Below are 27,392 nucleotides of genomic sequence, written 5' to 3'. Positions count from 1 at the left end.
TCTGGGAAGCGAGGACGAGCGTGGGTGTGCTCCAACCCCCAGCCTCCAGAGGAGCGCTGGGATAATGAATGAGCCATCAGCCTGTGCCTCTGCTCTCTAGTGAAAGGACCTCCCACCGCAGACCGTTCCTCTGCAGATACAATTGTGCCTCAGGAACCATCTGGCAAATGTGCCTGCTCCTTCAGCGGTTCTGGTATTTCCCTGGCTTGCCGCCCCTTCCTCTTGGATATAAATTGTTGCAGTGAACCACGCCGGTAGAATGCTTGCTGGCGCTTCACTGGCTTTCCCCGAGCCTGGTTAACCCCATGGCTCGCAGCCTATGAGGCTGTTCACAGCTAACGGATGTCTCGGACGCCTGCGTGTCTCCTCTCTGCTGTTCTTATGTATTTGGGAGTATGCAGAGCAGGCATACAAGCTGCAGACCGGAGCTGCCTCCGCCGCAGCCACCAGCTTGAGCGGCTGGGAGGACAAGTGCATTTCCGTTGCAGGACGTCCTTCACGGAGAAGGGACAGGTTAACTCCATCGCTCTGCAGAGGACTCGGCCCACTCCCTGAGGAGCCGCAACAGGCCGCCACAGCTGTAGGACAGATCACGTGCTCCGGCCACATGCGAGAAGCTGCCCGGCAAACCCAGACAGACTGCCCGCACCAGCCAGCCTCTGGGCCCCCATTTTGCACAAAGCCATGTCCCTCCCCTGACCCAGCCTGATGGTATGCAAGGCTGGAGAACTATGGGTCACCTTGGAGCCACTCGCAAGCCAGCCCCCTATTTCCAGCCTGCTTTCCTGATTCTAATTTAGAGAATAGAGAAAGGCAGGAGATGGAAGGGGAGCCTTGTGAGTCTCTCATCTCCTTGGTGGCGATGCTTTATGGACAGGGGGGCCAAGCAGAGTTGTCAACCATAAGCCCCCCTTATCCCCATTCAGGGAGTGCTGGATTGTTCCAAAGGGGTGGGAGAGGAAGCAGTCAGTGCAGAAACTCCCGAATGTCTCCATCACCCTAACAACGAGCGGGCAGTTTCTATGCAGATTCACACCTTCCTGCCTCAGTACAGGCAGTTCCCTCTGTCTTGAACGCATCAAGCTTCATCCACCTGGCCAACTCCTACTTGGTGGTCTCTTAAAATTCCGCTCTGGCATCACTTACTTGGACCTCCTTTCTGCCCCAACGTGCTCTGCATATATCTCTACCCAGTACCCATCACATTGTACCGTTTCTGGTTTGTTTTTTTCCTAGCTTTTTAGCATCTCTTCCACCCGACTTAGACTTCAGTGAGGGTCTAATTCATCTCTGTGTCTGGAGCCTCAGCCTGTAAAAATGTTCATCGGCAGTGTTTTGGAGGGGAAAATCAGAGATTGCAGAATTGCAAGATGGATTTTCCTACTGAAATCCCCTAGTCCCATGCACATGGTTTGCAAAAGACAGAACTGAGGTTAGGAACCTGTGCCTTCCCCAGGGTCACCTGTCTACATAGTGGGCAGAGCTTGGACATGAACCCAGGCCTGCAGACTCCTGGGCCTCCTCGCAAGTGCTGAGGAATCCCATCCTGATGTGCATTTGTCCTCTCCAGACTGGGTAGAAGGGCTGACCAGAAATGATCAGGCTTCTGAGCCGGCAGCAGGAGGATGAAAGATTAGAATGAGAGCAATTGAATTTCAGAGCCAGAAGAGATGTCACGAGTCATCTAGTCTGACCTCTGCAGTTACAGATGAGAAGACGGAGGCCCACGGGGTTGAGCTGCTTTGCCCAAGGTCGCACAGCAAGCCGGTGGCAGAACTAGGGCGAGGATGCAGACCTAATCCCCAGGAGACCTGAAGCAACCCTCCCACTCCAGAAAGATGATGGCCAAGCCCCTCTGCCCAGCTGCTATCTGAGGGGCGGATCCCCGGAGTCCTGGACTCTTCTGGGCTTTTCTCTCCCTCTTTCGGTGGCACGGCACTTAAGTAGGGTGCATGTTGCATAAATAATAAAGCACGACTCCCTTCCAGGGAGGAAGGCCGCGTCTGGGCAGGCAGTGTGACAGATGGTATTTACAATGTGTACTGAGAAGTTCTCACACAGCCGCACTTGGGCGGAGTGGCTGAGAGATGGAGGAAGCAGATTTGCGTGCCCACCGTCTCACTCCTGTGCCTGGCGTTCCTGCTGCTGCTGCTGTTGCTGCGGCTGCCGTGTTTCTGTTCCATCGCCCTTGCGCTGGTTGCCCCAGGCCATCCTGGATCTGGAGCTCCAGGAGGATGCTGCTGCTGCCTCATCATCAGAAAGGACCCCAAGGCATCCTTCACCAGAGCAGATGCTAGACTCACCGACATTCTCCCCAAAGGAGGCCGAGGACGTCTTCTGGGGCCAAACCCTGGGCTGCGTTTCTAGGAATTCTGACATCTGGGAGCCCTTCCCCAGGCCTGGAGAAGAAGAAATAGGAGAGATTCGTTCATTGAACAGGTTGTTGCTGTTGTTCAGTTGCTCAGTCGTATCCGACTCTTTGCAACCCCACAGACTGCAGCACACCAGGCTTCCCTGTCCTTCACTATCTCCCGCAGTTTGCTCAAACTCATGTCCACTGAGTCAGTGATGCCATCCAACCTCGCCCCCTTCTCCTCCTGCCCTCAGTCTTTCCCAGCATCAGGGTCTTTTCCAATGAGTTGGCTCTTCACATCAGGTGGCCAAAGGATTGGAGCTTCAGCTTCAGCGTCAGTCCTTCCAATGAATATTCAGGGTTGAGTTCCTTTAGGATTGACTGGTTTGATCTCCTTGCTGTCCAAGAGACTCTTGAGTCTTCTCTAGCATCACAGTTGGAAAGCATCAATTCTTCAGTGCTCACCCTTCTTTATAGTCCAGTTCTCACATCCGTACATGACTACTGGAAACAGTCATTGCTTTGACTAGACGGACCTTTGTCGGCAAAGTGATGTCTCTGCTTTTTAATATGCTGTCTAGGTTTGTCATAGCTTTTCTTCCAAGGAGCATGCGTCTTAATTTCATGGCTACCATTACTGTTCCCAGAGATTTTGGAGCGCAAGAAAATTAAATCTGTCACTCCTTCCACTTTTTCCCCATCTATTTGAGCAGGTGCTTGCTGGGAACCTTCCAGGTGCCAAGAATCATGTTAGAAGCCAAAGATTCTGCTGTCAGCAAACAGGACCAAGTGCTTGTCCTCATGGAGTAGATGCTCAAGCAGGAAGTTTACCACAGGCTTTGTGGCAGGTTGCCTCCAGACTCTGTCCCTTTGACTTTGCACAAGCTCCCATCTGGCTGTGCAGTGGGGAGTGACAGCAAACCATTCCCTCTCCTGGGGACACCACACACACAGCTTAACAGCAGCAAAGCAGAAAACAATCCAATGGCTTTTGCTTCACAGCCAGAGACCCTCCCAGTGTTCTGAACTTCTACCAGCCTACAGCTGGACAAGCCCCACCTACTTGCCCTGGGAGAAGGTCACTGCAGGTCATGGTCAGGACTTGTGTATTTAACTTTTTTTTTTGGCCATGTGGTACAGCTTGCAGCATCTTAGTTCCCTGACCAAGGATCAAACCCCAGCCCCTTGCAATGGGAGCATGGAGTCTTAGCCACTGGATTGCCAGGAAAGTCCATCTTTCACTCTTAAAATCAGAAATTTGGGGGCTTCCCTGGTGGCTCAGTGGTAAAGAGTCCACCTGCCCATGCAGGAGACATGGGTTCAATCCCTGGTCTGGGACGATCCCGCATGCTGTGGAGCAGCTAAGAGCATGCACTGCAGCTGCTGAGCCTTGCTCCAGAGCCCGGGAGCTGCAACTGCTGAGCCCGCGGGCTGCAGCTGCTGAGCCTGTGCTCCAGAGCCCAGGAGCCGCAACTGCTGAGCCCACGTGCTGCAGCTCTGACGCCTGCGTGGCCTAGAGCCCGTGTTCCTCAATGAGAGAAGCCACCACAATGAGAAGCCTTCGCACCACAACTAGAGAGTAGTCCCTTCTCGCTGCAACTAGAGAAGAGCCCACGCAGCAACAAAGAAACCCAGAAAGTCTCATTTTCATTTAAAAAAAAGAAAAAGAAATTTGGTGAGAGGAATGAAGAATCAAACCCCCTCTGGGTCCGGGGAATCTTACTGTCCCGCCTTAGTATCTGTTCTGCTACCTCAAAAAGGCTGGCCTTTTGAGGATGAAATGAAATGACAAATATGTAAGTGCTTTGAAATAAAGGCGACAGAGATACAATTGTATTTTTATTATGCAGAGAAATATTTTCTGTAAAACATAAAACTTGTTTCTTATCGAGGGCTGAGACTAGTAGCTGTGTAATTAGACCCCATGTCAGATCAAGAGACATGCTCTGTTTTTCATTAAAGAGACATTTGTTCGGCTCCTACCGTGTGCAGTGTTGTGTATTGTGATGGGTGTGACACTGAATAAGCCATAATCTCTCCTTCACGGAATATGTATTTGGGTACAAGGAAGGCAAAACGTAGATAATGTAATGCAAGGTCAAAAGAAAAAAAGGGATCCAGAGGAAGGAGTGGTTCCACCTGGGCTTGGAGGGTTGCGTAAAGACTTCTGAAGGAGAAAGCATCCATGAGAGCACACAATTGAACTCAAAGGTGCTGTTTGCTAAGGACACAGGGCCTACCTGTGGCATAACCAGAGGTCACACAGAGCATTGGAGGCCCAAAGAGAACCCAGAAATGGGACCCCGGGGACAGCCTACCCCCAAAGAGATGGCAGAGAAGGAAGAGGAGAACCAGAAGAGCAGCTGAGAGTTTCCCTGCATGTATGTGCGTGCTAAGTCATTTCAGTCAAGTCCAACTCTTTGCAACCCCCTGGACTGTAGCTCGCCAGGCTCCTCTGCCCATGGGATTCTCCAGGCAAGAATACTGGAGTGGGTTGCCATGCCCTCCTCCAGGGGATCTTCCCGACCCAGAGATCAAACCCACATCTCCTGCCGCCCCTGCATTGCAGGCAGATTCTTTATCACTGAGCCACCTGGGAAGCCCTTCCCTGCATGTGCGATTGGCTGAATCTTGGAACTGGGTACGTTTCCCCTGTGCTTTTCTGAGCTTTTCCCTCTTGGGTGCCCGCACTTCTCTTTGAAAGGATCTCGTGTCTATGGACCTAGACGTCTCTCAGTGATTTAAGTTCCCTGGAAAATTGGGGGCCCTGGAGTGAGAGGGGAAGAGACGAAAGGCGAGAAGAAAAAAAAAAGTCCGTTTAGCAGCCTTGTTGCGTTTGATCTCCGAGACAGCGGGCAATAATGGAAGAATGCTGGAACTGGGGACGGAGGAGGGTTGGATTCCAAGTGTCGGTCTCCTCCCCGAGCCGCACCCGCTGTTCGGACTTGCAGACTTCAAACATGACTGGGGGATTCCGGGAAGACAAAAGAATTCAGGGCCGGGGCTTGGATCTCAGTCAAAAATAACTCATGTGTTCATCTCAAGCAGCTCGGGGGTGTTTGCAGGTTTCTCAGAAGATGGAGCTGGATGCAGGCGATGGGGACCATGAGGGTCAGTTTTAGGTTTGCTTTGGGGAGAAAAAGTGCCTTGAGGGGTGTGGGCCTGGCTGAGGGAGACATCAGGATGGGAAACTGCTGTTGCAGACGAGGCCTAAGCTGAGAGGTTCTGGAGAAAAAGTCACCCCCGTTTACCCCTCCTTCTTGGCGCTGCCATTTGCTTTGAGCGGTAATTACAGCCCTTAATGTTTCTTCCCTGTCTTCTCATTAGCTCACGGTGTCCACAAACAAACTCCTGGGCCCCCTCACCACCCTCCTTCCCTCTCCCCGGCTTTCCTGCTTCTCCAGTAGCAGGCCTATTGTGCGGGTGCTCCCTGCCCATCAGAACATCAGTTCCTTAAAGAACCACCCCCCCCCCCCCCCCCACCCCCCGTCTCCCTCTCTGGGTGGGTGCACCCCAGACAGCTCTTCCTCTCTTATCCCACTGGGCTGTAATTAGAGGATTATCTAATTTTCTCCCAGGAGGCCAGGGTCTGGGTCTTATTCCCTTTGTATTCTCAGCACCTCGGGCAGGGTCTGGCAAAGAATGGACACTCGCAATGTGTTAGTTGAATTGCTCTCCTGGGCTGCTGCCAACTTAATCTTTCTAAAATGCTGCTCCAGTTAGAAGCCGCCACCACTTACTTCTTCCATCGCCCATTAAACAAGGTCCAGGCTCCTCAGACTGGCACTCGAAGACTTTCTCGACACGACTTCTCACCCATCTGGTCATCCCCAGTTTTGCGCTCACCCACTGAGTTGTTCCCAAGACAGTCAGTGGCTTTCCTGTTTCTGCTTTTACTGCTTTGATTCTGTCCCCCAAGAAACCCTTCCACACTCTGCAAAGCTGCCCCCTCTGTCAAGGTTCATCTCCATAGCTCATCCTGCCCCTCTGAGTTGAGTCTGACGCTTCAGGGTTTGAACCGCTTTCTCCCAGGCTCTTATCCTGTTCAGCATTGACTTAGTGTCTGGCTGTTGTGTGCTTAGTTGCTCAGTCGTGCCCGACTCTTTGCGACCCCATGGACTGCAGTCCACCAGGCTCCTCTGTCCGTGGGATTTTCCAGGCAAGAATACTGGAGTAGGCTGCCATTTCCTTCTCCAGGGGATCTTCCCATCCCAGGGATCAAACCCGCGCCTCCTGTGTCTCCTGCATTGCAGGTAGATTCTTTACCCACTGAGCCATCGGAGAAATTCAAGAGAGGTCATGGGTGTTGAAGTCTCACACAGTGAAGAGCAGAGTGTAAATGCCAATCAGCCTCTACTGACTGTCATCTCCAGGCAGACCCAGGGCCCTTGGGCAGGGCCCGTGAAGCTGAGTGCCTGGCCCTGCAGCATCCAGTGGAAGTGGGTGGTCACCGTGCCCTTTCTCTCCTCTGTCCCCAGTAAGGCTCTGGATGTGCTGGTCCTCAGGTCTTCTCAGAGTGGGACAAGAGCTCTCAGAGAGCCTGGCCACTCCTACCCCCCAGGGTTTCTGGGCCTTGGGACCCAAGGTCCATGTCCCACTGCCTGCTGGGGGGCAGGCTGCCCCAGCTGCACGTTCCCCTGGGCTGAGGAGTACCACGGGCTGGCTGTTGAGGCGGAGGTAAGGCTAAGGGCAAAAGGAGTGTGCAGCCTCAGGTTCATAGGAGCGGCTGGATGTCACAGCTGGTCTCCAAGCCCAGATGGTGGCGCTCCTTCCAGCAGGGACCAGGGAGGGACGGGAGAGTTCAGGAATTCTTCCCTCGGAGATTTGGGAACACTGTCTGCCAAGGTCGGGTGCGATGTTCCTAGGACTGATGGAGGAACAGCATCCCCTTCTCGATACTTCCCAGAGTCCCCCGCCTCCACTTTATTCTAACTGGTGCTGCCCTCATGACCACTTCCTTGGATTGTTGTTCAGTCACTCAGTCATGGCCGACTCTTTGCAAGCCCATGGACTGCAGCACACCAGGCTTCCCTGTCCTTCACCAACTCCCAGAGGTTTACTCACACTCACGTCCATTGAGTCCTTGGATATCACCTCCCATCTCCCTATGCTTAGGGTTAGGGAGGCCAGCCTCCTGGACAGATTTTTTTTTTTTGACCAAGGATCGAAAGGCAAAGTGTGGAGTCCTAACCACGGAATTCCCTGGAGGGATCTTTTCTAATATTACTTTCCTGCTCACAATCTTTTAGTGGCCTCCCCATTGCCCTTAGGGCAAGGTCCAAGTCCCTTTCTCAGGAAACTCCTCACAGCCCTTTAAACCTTCAAGCCCTCTGCTCTAGGCTGGGTTCTTTTTTTTTTTTTTTTAAGACTTTGTTTTGGATGTGGACCATTTTTCAAGTCTTTCTTCTATTTGTTACAATATTGCTTCTGTTTTATGGTTTTTTTTCTTTTGGCCTTGAGGCTTGTGGGATCTTAACTCCCCACCAGGGATTGAACCCTTACCCCTTGCATTGGAAGGCAAAGTCTTAACCATTGAACCACCAAGAAAGTCTCCCAGTCTGGGTTCTCTACACTGAGTTCCTTGCTCTCATTTCCAGCCACGCCAAATGGACTGTAGTTCCTTTTCCAAACCATGCTGCTGCCCAAGCCCAGCCTCTGTCCATGCCGTTCCCTCCGCCTGGAAGGTCTCCCCTCCAGCTTTCCCACTTTGCTCTGTTTTGGGGCATACCCTTTGGGAAGCCCTCTTGGACCCATAGGAACCCCCTCCTTTGGGTTTCTATACCTCTTGGCCATCCTTGGCTGTCACTCCCAATTAAACGGCTTCTGGAGGTCTGGGTCTGGATCCTAGCTACCTCTCTTCCCAAAGTTCTATCTCTGGCACTTAGTAGGAGCCCCAGCAAAGGTTCGGGGAACTGAATGGAGCCTGCTGAGGTCCCTTCTACTGGTGGGGATGATAGAACTGGATGGGTTGATAAGAGCTGTCCCTGGGCTGAAGACAATGCAGAACCCAAAGGGCAGCTGAGGTCAGAGACTGCTCAGAGACCAAGCCTTCTCTGAGCTCTTCGCCTCCCCTCTTCCCTGGAACTGCCCATTTCCTGACCACTTCTCCAGCCCCGAAGATCTAAGTGTAAGACAGCCGGCACCCAGGCAGGTCCTGTAAATGATAGCAGTGGGGGTGGTGGGGGCAGTGCCACTGACCTCAAGGCCCCTGGCTGCCCCTTGTCCTTTGGGCTTCTTTCCACAAAGGAGTCCATCGGTCTCTCTCCTGTCCTCTGAAAGCTGTTTCCAAAATCACATCCTATGCAGACAGTTTTATTTACAAGGAAATCTTGGCAGGATCTTGACTTGTTAGTAGAGTAGGGATGGGGGGAGGGTGGTGAGAAACAAAAATAGTTGGAATGATCACACTTTCTGAAACCAGAGATGAAAATTGGTGTCTGTAGCAAACTCACCTAATTAGAATGGAGTTAATTTCCTTCTCTGGGTTTAGGGGGAGCAGTTATTGTCGGCTGAGATGGTCACAGGTTGGATCCAGGGGTTATGAAGATGAGCACATTAATTGTAACCTGCACTACTGGAAAAGAGCATCCATTTCTGGGAGGGAGAGAGAGGAGCAAAGGCCAGTGGGTGAGTGGTTGGTGGTAAGAGGAGAGGAAGGAGGCACCTTCGGTGTGGGCTGGGGGCTGACTGGGGAACATCACCAGCAATGAATCCCTGAGGCCCTGGGAGAGCAGGGCACCTGTCCCAGCCGGCCACGGGCACCCTTTCCAGGCAGAGCTTCTGCTTAAGGGAGACTGCCTCTCTTGGGAGGTCTTTCCTGCAAGCAAACAGCACCAATTTTTTTCTTTAGAAGATCCCCTGCTCCTCTGGCTCTAACTCGATTCCTACTTGCTGTAGTTTCTTTACCTCCCATCTTGCCTGGTCCTACCTTTGTCAGCCTGCTTCCGTGAAGCCAGGACACTGTCCCATAGCTCTGGGTGTGCGGAGGGCAAGATTTCAGGGTTTGGGCTCCGGGACTCCCCTGATTTTCCCCTACCTGAGCCTACCTGGACCTCCTTGGATCCGGGACCGGAGTGAGGGAAGGGTGGCGGTGGGGGCGGGGATCCTGTCTTCCTAGCATCCTGCTCCCATTTCACTTCCAGTTAACCCCGACATTGCCAACTTAGGGAGAACCTCGCCCCTGCCACCTTCACGCGTCTGCTGCCTCCAAGTCAAGTTTAGCCCGGTGGGTCTCGGCAAGTAGACACTGCACCCCCCCATCCCTCACCCCACCCGGTCCCGCACGGAGAGACAAACCCGGGCCGGGCTGGAGGCAGGTGGTGACGGGGCCCGGGCCCGCGCAGCCCCACCCCCGCCCGGGCCATGCAGCCACTTCCCCGCCAAGCCCGCCGCAGCCCTCCTCCTCCCCGGGCCGGGGCGCTCTGACCGGCTTGGCCCGGGCGGTGGCGCCCGGGGGTGGCGGGTGGGGGGCGGCGGTCCCGGGAGCAGCCCCGCCCCCGCCTGCGCACCGCCCCCGAGGAGTCCGCGGGGAGGAGGAGACTCGGGCGCAGAGCGGGGCCGCGGGAAGCGAGGAGGGAGCGCGCGGGGAGCCGCGGGGCCGGGGCCGGCCCAAGGGCGCCCTCGCCTCGGAGCCGGGCCTTGGGGCCGGGGTGGAGGCGGAGGCCGGCGGGGCCGCGGGCGCCGAGAAGTTTGCGGCGGAGGGCCTGGCGTCCCGGGGTCGCGAGGCGGCGGCGCGGGGGCCGGGACCATGGGGGCGGGGGCGGAGGCGGCGCGGCGCGCACGGGCAGCCCAGAGCGGCGCGGCCGCCGCGGCGCAAAGTTAGCCAGGCGCCCCGGGACGAGCCCCGCCGCCGCGCCGGGCCCCGGACGCCGCCCCGGCATGGGCGAGCACCCCAGCCCGGGCCCCGCGGTGGCCGCCTGCGCCGAGGCGGAGCGCATCGAGGAGCTGGAGCCCGAGGCCGAGGAGCGGCCGCCGGCGGAGGACGTGAGTGCCCCCTCCCCCGCCCGGGCAAACTTTCTGGGGGGCGGGGGCCGCGGTGGGGACCGCGGCCCCCGACTCGCCCCCCGCGGGGTAACTGGGAGGTTTCAAGGTGACGCGGGAGCGCCCGGGATTGGCCGGGTCCCCGCGGGCTGGAGGGGGCGGAGGGAACCGGTCTCCCCGAAACGCGCGCGCGCCATCCCCTGCTCGGGCTCCCGGGGCTTCCCGGCGGAGCGCAGCGCCCGCCGCTGCGCCGGGGACCCGCCGGCCGCCGAGCCCCCTCCCCGCGGCTGGTGCAGTGCCCGGGACACGGCGTTTTCCCGCAGAGGCGGCCGCGTCACAGCGGTAGCTCCCCTCCCCTCCCACTCGCGACCTGCGGGCTCTCGGAGCCGGGGAAGGAGCGGGCGCCGCAGAGTCCCTGGAAGCCGGCGGCGCAGACCGCCCTGGCGACCCTTTCTCCGCTCGCTGACGAGCCCCGGCCCGGCACCTGCCCTGTCCAAGACCCTGATCGAAATTCTAGCTAGCCCCTGGCCCCGAGCCCGGCTGGAGGACGCACAGGAGTGCCAGGAGAGCTTTCGCTCCCAGAGGGGGGCTTAGGAGTCCCAGACCGCGTCGGTGCCAGCGACGGTCCCCTGGGCGAGGATAGGGAGGGGCTGCCCCACAGGGCTTCCCTGCCATCTGCTGCCGGAGTCTCCCCCCACCCCCCTCCGGTCCTGGGAGCCATGGGCAAAGCTGGCAGCGGGGAGTCCTGGGAACTGGAGTTTCTTAAGCTTCTCCCTCCCCAGGTTAACCTGCTCCGCAGAGGTGAAAAACTGGGCAGACGCTCCGCCCTGCCCCTGACCTCTCAGGCTGGGGACCGGGAAGTGAAGCCCGCTCCCCTTCCCCCCCCCCCCCCCCCCCCCCCCCCCGTCTACCCAGCCTCAGCGGGGAAGTCTGAATAGGGTTGTATCCCCTCTGGCTCTTGTGCTTAAACCCCCTCTGTTGCTTCTGGTCCCATCGCTTTGGCTGACTCAGGGGCTCCTCACTTAGGCTCAGCCTGCAAAGAGACAGGGGTGGGTTTCAGAGCATGCGGGAATCCCCTCCTCCCAAGTAGAGGCCAAACCTTAATGCTTATGCCCGGATGTGTTTTCGGATAGGGGGTCTTTGATCCCCAGCAGGTGGAGACTGCTGCAGCGGGTCTGATGGAATTGCCGGAGAAGCATCCGAGCATGCATTCCCAGGCCTGGGAGTAGACGCCGAGATAGGAGCTAAGCGGCAGAAGTTATTAGAGGCCCTTGGACAGAATGGCACGCTTTTTTTTTTTTTTTTTTTTTAAGGAATGTTGAGAATCACCCTTGCTCTGCTCATGTCCCCTCCTGCGTGTCCCAGAATGAGGCATGCTCTCCCTCCCCAGTCTGAGTTTTCCCACCTTTGCTAGGTGTAGACTCATTTGGGAAACTCTTCCCAGGGGTCCCTGGCCTCGGGTCCCTGAGCCTGGGCCCGCAGCTGGGAGGCTAGGTCAGAAACAGCAGGGGGCTGCAGAGGCCTTGGTGATAAGTGTGTTTCTTTCTTTCTCTCCTCTTCCTCCTCTCCTGCATGGCTCTTTCTCTACCAGCACTGGAAAGTCCTGTTTGATCAGGTAGGTGAGCAGTTAAATGCCCCCTCCCCTTCCTGCCAGCCCTCCCCGCAGTCTCCCTGCCTGCGTGGGCTTCCCCAGCTCTGCACTCCTGAGACGGTGACGTGGGAGTGGGGGTGTGGCCTAAGGCAGCTCTGGGTCTGAATGGTACTGCTCTCCAGGTTTCAAGAGGAGGTGGGGGGGGGGGCTCCCTTAAGAGATCCTTCCCTGCCTCCTCCTCCCAACACCACTTCACGGGAACCAGCTTTATACCAGGGAGAAATCCGATAATACGCATTGAGAGCCCTGGATGTATGTTTTCTGTGTGCCAGGGGGATAGCCCGTTTGGGCTGGGGAGGTGGGGGAAGGGCTTAGGTGAACATCCCCCCTCCCACGCCCCCCTTTTTTTTTTCTCCCTCCACCATCACAGATCCATGGCCGTCTCTGAGGTCAGATCTCTGCCATCCTTGGTGGGTGACTCAAATATGAGCCCTATTTGAAAGCTGACCACTCATGATTTTACCTCAGGGACGGGGGAGCTATAGACGGAAAACAGGATGTGATTGTTTGCAACACTCAAGTCGGAGTGTGGGAGGTGGAGTTGGAAGTGCCCGCATTGGCTTTGGAACAGGCAGACCAGCACTTGATCTTCTGCAGGGAAATGATTCTCTTCTTTGCTGGGAACTGCTTTTGCGTGCTCTTGTGTGTTTCCTTCTCCCTCCCTGTGTCACAAGCTTCTCCGGGTGTGGGGGAACAGCGAGCATGGTGCCCTGGGCTGAAGACGATTCTGCCATGAGGTGTGTGCAACTTTAAGACACCAGTCTGGTCGGGTCAGAGGAAAGGTGTTGGGTTGGAGAGGCAGATAAAGCTGAAAAAGTAGCCTGCACCAGACCTCATCCCGTTGAATGCAGGGGAAGCCTTTCAAAGTACTTTCGGCAAGTTTGTTATAAGATCCAGGGGGTACTTTGGGAAGATGCTCTGTGAGAGTGGAGTAGAGATGAGAAGCTGGCTAGGAGCCTGCAGCAATGCATGGAGACAAGCACCTTGACTTGGAAAAGTGGGAATGGAAAGGAAGAAGGACATGGTGATGGGAGAATAGATGAGGTGAACCACATGTATTACTTTGAGATTCTAAATGTAGATTTGGGTCTTCCCTGGTGGTCCAGTGGCTAGGACTCTGCACTCCCGATGGAGGGGACCTGGGTTTGATCCCTGGTTGGGAAACTAGGTCCCACATGCCACAACTAAGAGGTCCGTGCTGCAGCTAAAGATGCCGCAGCTGCAAGGGAGATCCAAGACAGATCCGAACGGGTGAGTCAGACCACATGTACAACATCGAGGTTCCGAACCTGAGAGGAGCAGGAAAAGAAGGGTTCATAAAACTGACAACTTTGATTTCAGACCAGTTCAGTTTGAGTCAGCTAAATGCAGATGCTGAGTGGGACTGAAAACAGAGTTCAGGGGACTTCCCTGGCAGTCCAGTGGTTAAGACTTCGCCTTCCAGTGTGGGTAGGAAGCGAAGATCCCACATGCCTCCAGGCCCCCCAAAAATCAAAACATGAAACAGAGCAACATTGTAGCCAATTCAATAAAGACTTTAAAAATGGTCTGCATCCAAAAAATCTTAAAGAAAAAACATGGAATTCAGCTTGAAAGACAGGGTGGGCCTGGAGTGGAGATTTGGGGGTGTCATCATCTTAACACAAGGCCTGACTGATGTGGGGAGCTTCCCACCCCTCCGGTCCTGCTCGGGTAGACTGACTCCCCCTCGGGCTCCTAAGAGCACAGCAGCTGCTGGCCTGACGCCCTGAGGCAGGAGGGAGCCGCCTGCTGTCACCGATGCCACGACCAGCAAGCTGCCAACCCTTCACACCTCCTGCCAGATTTAGAATCGAAACCTAGAACAAAGTGTATCGTTCTTTTTTCCCCTCTGTCTGTGTCTTTCTCATTTGATTAATTTCCTTCGCCAGTCCCTGCCTGTGTGTTTACACTGTGAAAGGAATGATTTGGACGAATGGAGGGAAATTTTTAGGAGGAAGAATTTGGAACTTGAGGGAGCAGAGAAAATGCATGGCACCTGATAGCAGTGGGTGGTCTACGAAATCCAATTTTTCCCACTGGAGGGAGATCCCGAGTGTCACAGAGCTCATCCCCCTGCTTCTGGGAAGGCCCACCCAGAAACCATTCTGGACAGACACACTTCTAGGAAAGAAACTCCCCAAGCTTACACTGGACAGTTTTTTTTTCCTATCGCCATGAGTTCTGCCTTATGTTCGCTCCCCAGCCCTCATACGGCTTTAGAAGCCTGTTTCTGTTGTCTTCCTTCCTATCGGCGCTTTGTGTTTGAGGAGAGCTGCTCGTGAGCAGGGGGCCCAACCTCTGGCAGATATCCATCCCTCTGCATCTCTCCCGCCTCTTTTGTGCAGCTCCCCTTGGACCATCCCCGATAGGGCTGAATGCAGAGCAGGTGTGAGGCTTCATAAATGGTCGTACAACTTCAGAAGGGCCCCAGGAGAGCTGGGGGGTCTTATCCTCTCTGACTCTTCCTCTGGGCCTATTTAAAGGCAGGATTTGGTGATGGTGAACTTGGTGCAGTCAGGAAGGAATATTTGGCTGGGGGTTACAGGTACCCTCCCCACAATTTCTTACAGGAATAGCCCTGATGGGTCAACCTGTGCTGAATGGGGTGGGATTCTCCTGACACTTGTCAGAATCTCTGCCGGCTAATGTGGCCCTGGAATTCACCTTTCTGAGGTCATGGGATAAGGAGGCTGGCCCCAGTCAGTCCGCCTTCCTTTCCTGGGTCAAGGGGATACCAGCGATCACCTGGTTTCAAACTGGGATCTGCTGGAACCTTTTTCCAGTGTTAGGGATGGTTTTTGAGCAGTCTCTCTGTGCTGTCTGGTTCTTCAGCATGTAGAGTGGTTTTCACCCAACATAATACTGATTGGAGCCAAGGGCTAGAAACCATGACCTTGGCCTTTTGATCCTATGTGGATACCCCTCCACCAGAATGCCTTCTGGGGAGTTGGAGGTGAAGAAAACAGGTGACTCCAGCCCCATGGAAGTTTTCTCAGCTGGTCCCCACTGGCATCCTGGGTGTTTGTCTGGTCTGTTCAAGCAAGAGTGCAACACGCCACCCAACCTCATCCCTTCCCCTATACTTCTCTGTGGATCCCAGAAGTTATAACTGGTAGGAAGCCTGAAAATCATCACTTCAACTCCCAGATATTCCAGGTGTTTGTTTCCTGTTTGAACTTCTCATTGAGGAAATGATCTTTTCATAGCCTTGGAATCGGAATGGTTTTCCTAAATACTGGATCTTAAAGTTTAAATATTAACCTGTTGTTATGGTGTAAAATAATGGTAAAAATGTCTTCTTTTTCTGCAGTTCAATCTATTGGGCTTTTCCTTCATGATTCCTTATGTGGCTTCAGAGCTGAGACACTTTCCATCCCTCTTCAGATCTCATAAATTGTTTTTGTTGTTCAGTTGCTCAATTGTGTCTGACTCATTGCAACTCCATGGACTGCAGCACACCACGCTTCCCTGTCCTTCACTATCTCCTGGAGCTTGCTCAAACTCACATCCGTTGAGTTGGTGATGCCATCCAACCATCTCATCCTCTGTCACCTCCTTCTCTTCCTGCCCTCAATCTTTCCTAGCATCAGGGTCTTTTCCAGTGAGTTGGTTCTTTACATCAGGTGGCCAAAGTATTGGAGTTTTGCCTTCAGCATCAGTCCTTCCAATGAATATTCAGGGTTGATTTCCTTTAGGATGACTGGTTTGATCTCCTTGCTCTCCAAGGGACTCTCAGAGTCTTCTCCAGCACCACAGTTGTTTTTTTTTTTTTTAATTGATTTATTTATTTTAATTGGAGGCTAATTACTTTACAGTATTGTAGTGGTTTTTGCCATACGTTGACATGAATCAGCCATGGTTATACATGTGTTCCTCATCCTGAACCCCCTCCCACCTCCCTCCCATCCCATCCCTCAGGGTCATCCCAGTGCACCAGCCCTGAGCACCCTGTCTCATGCATCAAACCTGGACTGGCGGTCTATTTCACATATGATGATATACATGTTTCAATGCTATTCTCCCAAATCATCCCACCCTCACCTTCTCCCACAGAGGCCAAAAGTCTGTTCTTTACATCTGTGTCTCTTTTGCTGTCTTGCATATAGGGTCATCATTACTGTCTTTCTAAATTCCATATATGTGCGTTAATATACTGTATTGGTGTTTTTCTTTCTGACTTCACTCTGTATAATAGGCTCCAGTTTCATCCACCTCATTAGAACTGATTCAAATAGCACCACAGTTTGAAAGCATCAATTCTTGGGCGCTCAGCCTTCATTATGGTTTAGCTTTCGCATCCATACATGACTACTGGAAAAACCATAGCTTTGACTATACGGACCTTTGTCGACAAAGTGACGTCTCTGCTTTTTAATATGCTGTCTAGGTCTGTCATAGCTTTTCTTCCATGGAGGAAGTGTCTTTTAATTTCATGGCTGCAGTCACCATCTGCAGTGATTTTGGAGCCCAAGAAAATAAAGTCTGTCACTGTTTCCATTTTTCCGCATCTATTTGCCATGAAGTGATGGGATTGGATACCATGATCTTAGTTTTTTGAATGTTGAGTTTTAAGACAGCTTTTTCACTCTCCTCTTTGACCTTCATTAAGAGGCTCTTTAGTTCCTCTTTGCTTACTGCCATTCAGTTCAATTCAGTTCAGTCACTCAGTCGTGTCTGACTCTTTGCGACCCCATGAATTGCAGCACGCCAGGCCTCCCTGTCCATCACCAACTCCCGGAGTTCACTTAGACTCACGTCCATCGAGTCCGTGATGCCGTCCAGCCATCCCATCCTCTGTCGTCCCCCTCTCCTGCCCCATTAGGATCTCATAAATAGATGCTTCTATTTCCTACTTCTTTTTCTCTGATTAAAAAAAAAATCCTCTCTTTACTCCCTCCAGATCTAATTCCTATCCAATTATACCAGCATCACTTATTAAGAAAGCCTTCCTTTATATAGTGAGAAATTTTATCATTTGGTAAGTTTTTATTAATATACATGGTGGGGTTTATTTTTTATTTCTGATCTATTCCCCTGATATTTACAATTTTTCCCAGTACCCTTTAGTTATTGCTTTACATTTCTTCCATAGGTTTCCTCCAAGCTTCTCTTTTTCAGGTTATGCTTTGATAGTCTCCCAGTCCTTCCTGGACTCCAGGGAGGTACCCTCAAGGACCCAAGGTCAAGCAGCAGGTCCATGGCAGACATAGGACTGGAGTCTGCTAACTCATAAAAGGCTTCTGGGGTTGGAAAACCATTGCCACATTCACACATACAAGTGCCTCCAAGATCTCCAAATGTTTAATGAGCGAAACGGTTTGGAGCAGAGTTCTGTTAAGTCAACAGAGCACAGTTGCTTTCCAAGCTCAAGCATGTGAGAAAGAAAAGGGAGAATTAGAAGGAATTCGATCATGTTTCCCGTTTTCCCCTTCCCACTGGGAACATGCATTTTTCAGTCTCCAAGAAGAGACCCCTAACTTTGCCAATCTCCCAGAAGGGAAGCAGACAAATCTTGACTCTCCCTCCAAAATTATAAACATGTTACAACCACAACAAGAGGCTGCTTGGGTGGGCTGCTGGAGAAAACCCTGTATGTGGGGCAAATAGTCCTGGGTTCAAGCCCAGGACTGTGATTGGGGTCAAAGTGACATTAGTGCTCTGAGCCTCAATTTCTTTATCTCTGAAATGGAGAGGATAATCTTTAAGTCTAGGGATGATTGTGGGAGTTGAATGGAAGTGGAAACTCTGTTAATAATATCTGATACCCAATGGGTATTGATTGATGTTTTTGTTTGTCTGGGTTTTCCTGTTTTGTTTTTGGCCGTGCTGAGTAGCATGCACGATCTTAGTTCCCTGACCAGCGATTGAACCCACGCCCCCTGCGGTGGAAGCATGAAGTCTTAAGCCATAGTTACCTTTGACAGCTGTTTTTTGATGGGGAATCAGAATTTGCTAGAATAAGCCCAGAGTCATTTCTGAGATCCATGTCTCCATAGGGAAGGTCTCTGCCTCTAGACCACCTCCTTCCCAGCCCCAACTCTTGAGACAGAGCCACTTGTGTGCTCAGAGGAGTTTTCTGCTTGCTTTCCCCAAGTATCTCCTCTACCCAGTCCCCCTTACCCTCAGCCTGTGGTCTTCTCTGAGCCTGACCCTAAAACCTACCTCATTTACACTCCTGCTGGCTGGATTAAGACGGTTCTGGGAGCTGAAAAGAGGTGCAGATGAGACTGCTGTATGGATTAGTGAAGAGCCGCAGAGAAAACACGTGCTCCAGACTCGGGGGCCTTGGCGGCGCCCCTGGGGACACAGGATTAGCCAGCAGAGAGGGGTTGCCTTGCCTGGGCTCTGTACCTCCAGCCCCTTATCAGATGGTGTCCAGGTCCCTAGAGTCTGAATTCTCCTCCACCACAAAGGCGCTCCCCTCCCCTGCCCCCAGGGACCCCAGCAGCCATGCTGCATTAACCCTTTTATCCCTAACTCCCAGAAAGGCACTGGATAGCAGTTGAGCAGTGAGGCTGAGGGAGCTGAGGTGGTGTGCTGCCCGGCTGCCTGCCTGACACGGAATAGGCATACACGTGTGGGAGCGAACAGGTCCAGCTACATCCCTGCCCACGCCGTCTCTGGCTCTGATGTCCTCTCCGGGCGCTAGCCCTGGCTGTGGGCCACCTCGCCCCGGTCGGCGCCTCTGGGGCTACGGCCACCTTGAGGACCTCAGCTTATCAGGAGGTCAATGGAAGCATCTTGTCCAGTCTGCTCATTTTGCAAATGAGAAAACAGAAGTCTGTGACCTTCGGAGGTCACTTGGTGCTGAAGTATCAGACTGAGACAAGAGCCCAGCTCTGCTTTCTCTCTCTCTGACCTGTGTTCCTGCCACCGGGCCATGCAGACGTCTGGCTGCTTCCTCGGCACCCCCAAGTGACTAAGGGACAGGCGAGGACACGGAGTCTGGCTTGAGTCCCAGTTCTGCTTCTCTTTGCTTGCTACGTGACAAGGGGCCAGCTGGGTGATGTCTCGAAGCCTCAGTTTTCTCATCTGTCAGCTACCTGCCCTCAGGGCTCTTTCGGGGCCTGATGAGATGCTGGGTGCACAGCACGTGGCGGTGTGTAGTGAGTCCCTGATAAACACACGTGGTTGTTACCATGTTACTGGAATTTGGAGAAATTGACACCATTTTCAAAATTACCTCTGAGTGTTAGTTCTAGGTCTTGAATCAAAGTGTCCAAATCCCCATGCTGGGGTTCCTTCCAGCTTATCAAGCTGACTTCTTCAGGTCAGGAGCAGGAAAACCATGTTCTCTCTGAACTTTCCACAGAGAGAAGTTTTTGGAAAGAGACTGCCAGGGGTGGGGGCTGGCGGGGGCTGGATGCCAAAGCGTTTTTCCCTCTCTCACTGGCTGTGGGATAGTCTGTGGCGAGAACGAGGCTTCAGGCACCAGGTGATCGGAGCCCAGGGCAGGCCTTCTCTACCCAGGGTTCCCATTTGACAGTTCCTGGTGAACCTGGGCACAGGGTCCTGTTTTGTGTTACGGAAATGAGCTGATGAGTGTCTGGAGCTGTGGACAACTTGGCCAGCCTTGTTCCACCGGCTTTTTTATTTATTTATTTTGAAAAGTTATTTCTTTATGGCTTCACTGGGTCTTCATTGCTGTGCTTGGGCTTTCTCTAGTCATGGTGCTCGGGCTCCTCACCACAGTGGATTCTCTCGTTGCAGAACACGGACTCTAGATCAGTCTCCATAGTTGCGGCACGTGGGCTTAGCTGCATCTCAGCATGTGGAATCTTCTCAGACCAGGGATCCGATCCGTGTCCCCTGCATTGGCAGGTGGATTCTCAACCCCTGGACCACCAGGGAAGTCCTCCACCAGCTTTTTAAATTTATTTATAGCATTTATTATTTTTTTTGGCCACCCCACATGGCAGGCAAAACCTTAGTTCCCCAGCCAGGGATCTGCAGTGGAAGCGTGATCTTAACCCCTGGACCACCGGGGAAGTCTCCCATCACCTTTTTTAAAAGGACAGCACAGGTTTGAGTTGGAAAGTATTCCTTTGAGAGAGCAAACGCTGAGCATCTGTGTGCACACAGGTCGTCTCATTTTGCTCTCGTAACCCTGGGAGGTGAGTGGTGCAGTCCCCTCTTTACAGAGGAGGAAACTGAGGCCTGGGGGGTGGGGGTGGGGCCCAAGACAAAAAGCAAATGAGGACCCTCTGCAGAGGGGTTTGTGTGTGTACACAAGGCTCCTGGGTGGCTTCAGCATCGGGGCTGAGGGCCACAGGGGGCGAGGGAGCCTGGTGACCCTGCATCCTGCCCACCCTGCTCCTGGTCAGAGGTCTGCATCCCACTTCCCTCTTCCCTGCATCCAGCGGGACCCGTTGGTGGTTTCCAAGAGAAACAGCAGGAGGAAATGGGTTTAGGCTGAAGTGGGTGGGGTGGGGAACGTGTAAGACCCCCTCCCCACTCAAACCCACTCCCACCTCTCCCTGCCAACGGCCCCCCTGCCTTTACGGCTGTGACTTGGCCTCAGTCCCCCAGCAGCCGTGACGACAGGGCCTGGATGAGTCAGCACAGGCGTTCTGTCTGCTTCTGGGACCCAAGGGACCAGCCTGAATCCCAGCTGCCCCCCGGGGCCTGTGCACCTCCAAGGCCTTCTGTGGGGAGGGGGCTCCTGAAGGGGAGAGGGCTCCTGAAGGGGAGAAGCGGGGTCCTCCAGGAGACTCTCTTTCAGGGTGGAGATGGGCAGGGCCTGGAGGGAAGAGGTGGCCCTCACACCACCTGACCCCCGTTTCTGCACCCCGGCGGGCGGGGGGTCTGGGAGCTCATCTTCCCCTCACAGCCCAGGTATTGAGAGAGAAGGCCGGATGGTTTTCTGGAAATAGACCAGCTGCCCAGCAGCTCAGCCTGGATCCAGGCCAGAATGTCCCCAGCTTCTCTGCTTGAGGGAATGTGTTCCAGCCTCCTAATCAGCCTGCCAGCCTCAGATCCGGGGGATCAGCTCTTCGACTAATAGGGGGTGATGTTCAGGAGTCTGGCCTAGAGCTTCTGGGGAAAACCCCTTGGGAGGGATGGAGCCCTGGGCTGGCAGCTGGAAAGACAGAAATAATATAACTGGGAATTCTAGAATTGTGGAAGGTTCACTCACCGTCAGATGCCTGGCTACACCCCAGGGGAGCCGAGCGCCCCTCATGCCTCCAGGTGGGGAGACTGGAGGGCAGGAGAGGTCGGAACCAGGCTTTTAAAAACTGGTCTCTCCAAGGGAGACTTGAGGTCTTCATAAATCCACTCCTAACTTCAGCTGCTTTAAAGCAGGCCAGAGGGGTACCCTGTTCTACTCACTGAAGTGCTCCTGGGCAGATCATTCATCTTGGTGTGCCTCAGTTTCCATATCTGTTAAATGGGACTAACCACACTTATACTCTAGGATTGATGTGAGAATAAAAGTGGTCAGAGGAATTCCCTGATTAGGAATGGTTAGCGTGGTTAGAACTCCTCTTTCACTGCCTAGGACCCAGGTTCAGTCCCTAGTCAGGGAACTAAAATCCCACAAGCTGTATGGGGCAGCCAGGAAAAAAACAAAACCATGAAATTATTGGGAAAAGACTGAGGGGATGGTGTGAGGTGGTTTTCTCTACGGGGCGAATTAGCATCCTCATTTGCAAGGCAGAAGTGCTAGGGAAAGCTGCTACTCCCATAACCTCGCCTCCTGACCTCGGCAGCTGCAGGCCTGGACCTAATTTATGGGGTTGTAAATATCCATGAATGGACCAGAGTTCCCTGGTGGGCTGTAGCTGCTGAGTGGGGACAACTCTGCTGAGCCCGAAACCCCAGGGCAGCCTCGTTAATTCTGCTCAGCCCAGAAGCCGGGTAATGGTGCAAGCAGCCAGCAGAAGAGCTGTGATAACCCCCTGAGTGGGGAGGGGTGGCTGTCTGCACCCTCCCCTGCTCCAGCACTCACACTGTGTGGTCCTTTCCCAGGGATCCTTTTGTCTCGGTAAACAGGACAGTGGGGCCCGAGATGGAAGCCTCCCTTAGATTCTAGGTCCTAACCTTCTGGGTCTGAGAGGTCTGTACCAGGATGGCTCTCTAGGTGGGGCTTCCCAGGTGATGCTAGTGGTAAAGAACCAGCGCAAGAGACATTAGAGGCGAGTGTTCCATCCCTGGGTCGGGAAGATTCCCTGGAGGAGGGCATGGCAGCCGTCTCTGGCATTCTTGCCTGGAGAATCCCATGGACAGAGGAGCCTGGATCACACATATATATGAGCCATCCGGTAGATGTGTTCCTTCCTCTTTTTCCGATGCCTTGCTGCTGCTGAAGCTTGGCTGGGCTCTCGGCCCTGCGGCAGGGAGGGAAGTGGCGCCGCTGTCCTGGGTGCTGAGCAGGCAGATCTCAGCTCAGCGGCCCATTAGGCCCATCACTTCCTCTTTCTCTCCCAGGGTCTGGCACCCTCTTCAGCCCTCTGCCTGGGACCAGGATGGGGGAGATTTCTAACTTTGCTGGAGGACATCGGACAGTGTCAGCTGCCTTGAGGGCCTGCCATTCATGAGATAGGGGTGAAAGGGTGATTGGAAACCGACAAAAGGGCCTGGTTTCATAGAAGGGAAAAGCAACTCTATTATGGATTCATGCATTTTCCCCAAAATGTGTTGCATGGAGTGTTGCTGTGAAAAAATATTATGATCAAAGATCCAATAAGTTTAGAAAATGCTGGACTGAATAATTAAGACAGGTTTCTCCACTTATAAGATCTTGAAGAACTGTTTATATGGTTTTATGCATCATGCTTTCCAGAAGGGTTTCCCATAAATTTTTTTTTTAACTTTATTTCTTGGCCACCTTGCGTGGCATATGGCCTCTTAGTTCCCTGTGTGTGTGTTTGTGTGCTAAGTGGCTTCAGTCGTGTCCAACTCTTTACGACCCTATGGACCGTAGCCTGCTAAGCTCCTCTGTCCATGGGATTCTCCAGGCAAGAATACTGGAGTTGGGTGCTGTGCTCTCCTCCAGGGATCTTCCCAATCCAGGGATCAGCCTGCGTCTCTTCCATCTCCTGCCTTGGCAGGCAAGTTCTTTACCACTAGTGCCACCTGGGAAGCCCCTTAGTTCCCTGACTAGGGAGCAAACCTGTGCCCCCCGCCTTGAAAGCATGGAGTCTTAACCATTGGACCGCCAGGGAAGTCCCAAGCATTTCCCAAACTTATAGGACCACAAGACCCTTATTACATGCACCACCTTGGGCCTGGTGTTTCATGAAACACACACTGGGAAACACTGAGCCAGTTATATTTCAAATGCCAGAACAGGACAGAGAAAAACAAGGAAGAGCAAAGCTGCACCAGCCAGCCCCCCTGGAGGAACCCTGAACTATTTCCATCTTGACCACTGACTTGCTCTGTGACCTTGAACTAGATCCTTTTGCTCCCTGCACCTGTTTCCCTGTCCATAATACAAGCATGATACCCACACATAGTTGATCCTCGGCAAGTATTTGTTGAATGAATGAATGAGAAGACTGAATTGGGGTCTCTCGAACCCTTCAGGATGCTGCAGCCTCTGAAACTGGGAGAGTGTAGGCTCTGGCCCCTCCACCTGGATGTGAGGCCACCTGCCCCGTTACCAGCTCTTCAAACCTGGGCAGCTCTGTTCTGGATGCCTCGTCCTTCTCCCGGATAAAATAGCACCTCCCTCGTAGGACGGTTGTAAGGTTTAAATGGGGGGACCACATAATTTATATCCAACCTGGGACCGTTTTGAGAGTGAAAGGGGTGCTGTTAATAACCATGCTGAGGGACTCCCCTGGGGGTCCAGTGGCTAAGCATCCACCTGCCGATGCAGCGGATGCAGGTTTGATCCCTGGTCGAGGAACTCAGACCCCGCAGGCCTTGGGGCGACTGAGCTGGTGGGCAGCCCTGCAACTGGAGAGCCAGCAGACAGCAGTGAGGTTCCCACGTGCCACAGTGGAGACGGGACGCAGCCAAATGAATAAGCTGTAATAAATAAATAAATCATCCTGTCATCTCCGTTGCCTGCTCACCCAATTCCTTCTGAAGCATGCTGAGACAATAGGTGTAAACCAGGACTGTCGCAGACAAACCAGGACATAGGGTGACCTGAGGTTTCCACGAGGTAGCGCCTGGTGCTTGGCAGGCCCTGCATATGCAGGTACTATTGCGTTGCTGTTCAACCAAGGAGTCTGCAGAAGGCCAACAGAGAAGACAACTCAGGAACTTCCCTGGCGGTTCAGTGGTTAAGACTCCAAGTCCCCGAGGCAGAGGGCATGGGTTTGATCCCTGGCTGGGGAACTAAGATCCCGCAAGCTGCGCAGTGCAAATAATAGAAACAAACAAACTCAGATGGGGCCTCTCTGGCTGAGGAGGCAGAGGGGGCTGTTCAGCAAACCCTTCCTCACCTCTCTGGGCCTCAGAGGTCCCCCCAACTCCTAGAACTCTGCAGAGCAGCTTGAAAACCACTGAGGTTCCTTTTCAGCTCCCCTGGACTGTGAGCTAACAATCTCCTGACCTGCTGCCTGTCTCCCTAGTGTCACCAGGTCCCTCGTGCAGCACAGACCTCAACCCCCACCCCCCCACCCCTGCCCCTACCATGTAGCTGCCTCATCCTGAGTCCAAGTTTCGCATCAGCCCTTTGACCGAGCAAGGATGCAGAACTGAAGATCAGCCACTCCACGCTGATTGTGAATTTCTCTTTCCCCGGCTGTCATCTGCATACGGTGTGTTTATGTGTGCAGGGCTGGGGACAGACCCCCTTACTTCCCTCCAAGAGGGGAGAGTTCCTCCCACATGATGGATAGAGAAATCCAGGCAGTGTGGCTAATGCTTTGCCCAAGATGGCACAGCAGCTGAGGGTGGGGTTCTTTTCAGAACTCTTCCCCAGCTCCTTGCCCCAGAGGAGGGGAGGAACCCTCAGAGAAAATGTGGTGGGTTCTTTCCACAGTGGCTGAGATGGTAAAGAATCGGCCCACAATGTGGGAGACGCAGGTTCAATCCCTGGGTCAGGAAGATCCCCTATGGCAACCCACTCCAGTATTCTTGCCTGGAAAATTCCATGAACAGAGGAGCCTGGCGGGCTACAGCCCATGGGGTCACAAAGAGTTGGACACTTTGCACAGCCGAGGTTGTAAGTAAGCCAGGAGGGGGCCCAGGGCGGGAGACGGGGATATATATGTACATACGGCCGAGCATGCATGGGGCCCCAGGCAGGGGAGAAAGCGGCAACCCAGAGGATTAAGGGGCCAGGGGGCTGGGCATTCTGGGATTAAGCGCCCACCACCCCAGTCTCGCAGCTCTTTTCAAGGCCCAGGCAGGTGGGCGGGAGCTGCTGGAGGATCACTCCTTATTCTGTGTTTCCTCTCTTTCTGCCCCAGCAGCTCCCACACAGGCCGAATGTGGGTTTGGCTTCCCCTTCACCCACCTCTACAGCCGGGCCTATCCAGGAGGCAGCTGTGAGGGTGCTCCCGGCTTCTGACTCCCAGGGGGCCCCCTGCCTGGGGCCTGTTCACAGCCCCGCCACCCTCAGACCAGCCCCAGTCAGGCTGTCTCCAACCCACCGAGCCTGGACCTCACCCTGAGAGCGCCCCACCCAAAGTGGATGAATCTGGGCTTGGAACACCCAGGACCTGTGGCTTCGGGGCCCTCAGTACATGGCGTGTGTGCTCACTCACTCTGTCATGCCTGACTCTTTCGGGACCCCATGGGCCGTAGCCCCTCATGCTCCTCTGTCCATGGGATTTCCCAGAATTTGAATGAGGCAAGAATACTGGAGTGGGTTGCCATTTCCTCCTCCAGGGGATCTTCCCAACCCCGGGTTTGAACCTGCCTCTCCTGCATTGGCAGGCAGATTCTTTTCTGCTGAGCCACCGGGGAGCCCCATTCGGCACATTATTGATGAGGAAGTGAAATTGCATTCGTTTGTTGGTGTGTTTCTCTTTGGCCGTGCGTTCTGTGGGATCTTAGTTCCCCGATCAGGGATTCCCTTGCATTGGCTGCGAGGAGTCGTATCCACTGGACCGCCGAGGAAGTCCCGGAAACTGCATGTACAGGGTTTGTCTTTCCCAAAGCTCCAAACCACGGTGCTTGTATGATCCTGTGCCCGTCACTGCCCTTGAGGAGGCCCAGGGTGGAAGTCATGTCCAGGAGGGTCGGCGAAGCCTCCGTAACACGGCTGCTCTCCCTTCCTTTGAATGAGGCAAGTGGAGCTGGACACTGAGTCCGGACGACCCTGGGCCCTGGAGAGCCCAGCCCTGCGTTTGCTTCAGCCCACTGCACACCTGCAGGGAGGCTCGCTCTGCTTGATAAGTGAGGCCGAGGCAATTATGGGTCGAGATGATTACCTGAAATTACGCAAACTGCTCCGTGGCTGAGGCAAGAATGGGATTTTGCCTTGTTCGTTGCAGCCTCCTTTAGAAGCTCTCAGCATCCTCCCGGGCAGTGGTGCCCACCTCTCTCCGCCTTCTGCATGAGTCCTCTCTGTTTCTTTCTGTCTCCCCCTCACTCGCTCCCTTTGTTCCCCGGCTCCCCCTGCCCCATCCATGCCCTCTGTCAGCTGGTGCTCTTGCCCTTCTCTTCCGAGGTGTCGGGGGTGATGGTTGGAAGGTGTCCTGTGTCCGTTCCCATGGGGCTCAGGCAGCTGGCCCTCTCCCTTTCTCTGCCTCCTCCCAGTCACCCTCCTTCATCCCTGAGGCCTCATTATTAGGGTGGCCATGACCTCGCATTGTCTGGCCTGTCTGGCCCTGGCATGAAAGGTAGGGTTTTGGCAGAGAAGGGGAAGCTCGGCCAGCTTCCAGCTACTTCTCTGTAACATGCTGGGGGCAGAACCGGAGGGGCGGGGTTGGGGGCTGGGGGCAGGAGCCGCAGGGCAGGCCCAGTCACTAGGGCGACAGCAGGGAGCCCTGGGTGGTGGGGGGGAGGGAGACCAGGGGAGCAGGTGGTTCTTTGTCTGGAGCCGGAATGAAGGAGAGGGGCCCTTGCCTGATCCCAGCCCCTCCGCCCCATCCCTCGGGAGAGCCTTGGATGGGCCCCTGGGGAGGGATGTCTTCCCCCTACCTTCCCCCACCACCACCCCCAACACCTCAGGCTGATGCAGGAGACACTCCGTGTGGTGCTCACCAGGGGAGGGGCGGGGAAGGATGAACGTTTCCAGGATTCAGGGCTGCTTCTGAACACCCCCTACTTGGAGCCCCCCCTCAACCCCCATCAGCCCACCCAAGACGAGGGCCACAGGGGACCAGGCAGGGCCAGGCTGGTGAGTCCCTGTTGCTGGAGGGGTTAGGACCCAGGCAGAGCGGGAGACCCCCACCCCAGCTGCTGCCATTGCCACTTTGCCACCACAGGCATCATTTCCCGTCTGAGCTGTAAGGAGATCAGAGCTGTTGCTGTGTGAGT

The 27,392-nt window shown here is 54.2% G+C and overlaps 1 protein-coding gene across 3 annotated transcripts in view; it reads left to right on the top strand.

Moving 5' to 3' along the window:
• The first annotated feature begins 10,143 nt into the window (after nucleotides 1-10,143).
• RHBDL3 (rhomboid like 3) overlaps nucleotides 10,144-27,392 on the top strand; it is a 55,880-nt gene continuing 38,631 nt past the window's right edge. For 2 of the 3 annotated variants that reach the window (XM_060395233.1, XM_027975282.3), the window contains exons 1-2: nucleotides 10,144-10,336; nucleotides 11,925-11,948. In XM_060395233.1, the coding sequence (XP_060251216.1) occupies nucleotides 10,232-10,336; nucleotides 11,925-11,948 (129 nt within the window). In that variant the 5' untranslated portion in view covers nucleotides 10,144-10,231. The remainder of the gene's footprint in view (nucleotides 10,337-11,924; nucleotides 11,949-27,392) is intronic. The other variant, XM_015098507.4, reaches the window with a different exon arrangement.

The sequence above is a fragment of the Ovis aries genome, chromosome 11 (assembly GCF_016772045.2).
Source record: "Ovis aries strain OAR_USU_Benz2616 breed Rambouillet chromosome 11, ARS-UI_Ramb_v3.0, whole genome shotgun sequence".
Classification (NCBI taxonomy): Eukaryota; Metazoa; Chordata; class Mammalia; order Artiodactyla; family Bovidae; genus Ovis; species Ovis aries.
Note: the sequence above shows the minus strand (reverse complement) of the source record. Positions and strands in the feature narration are given on the sequence as shown.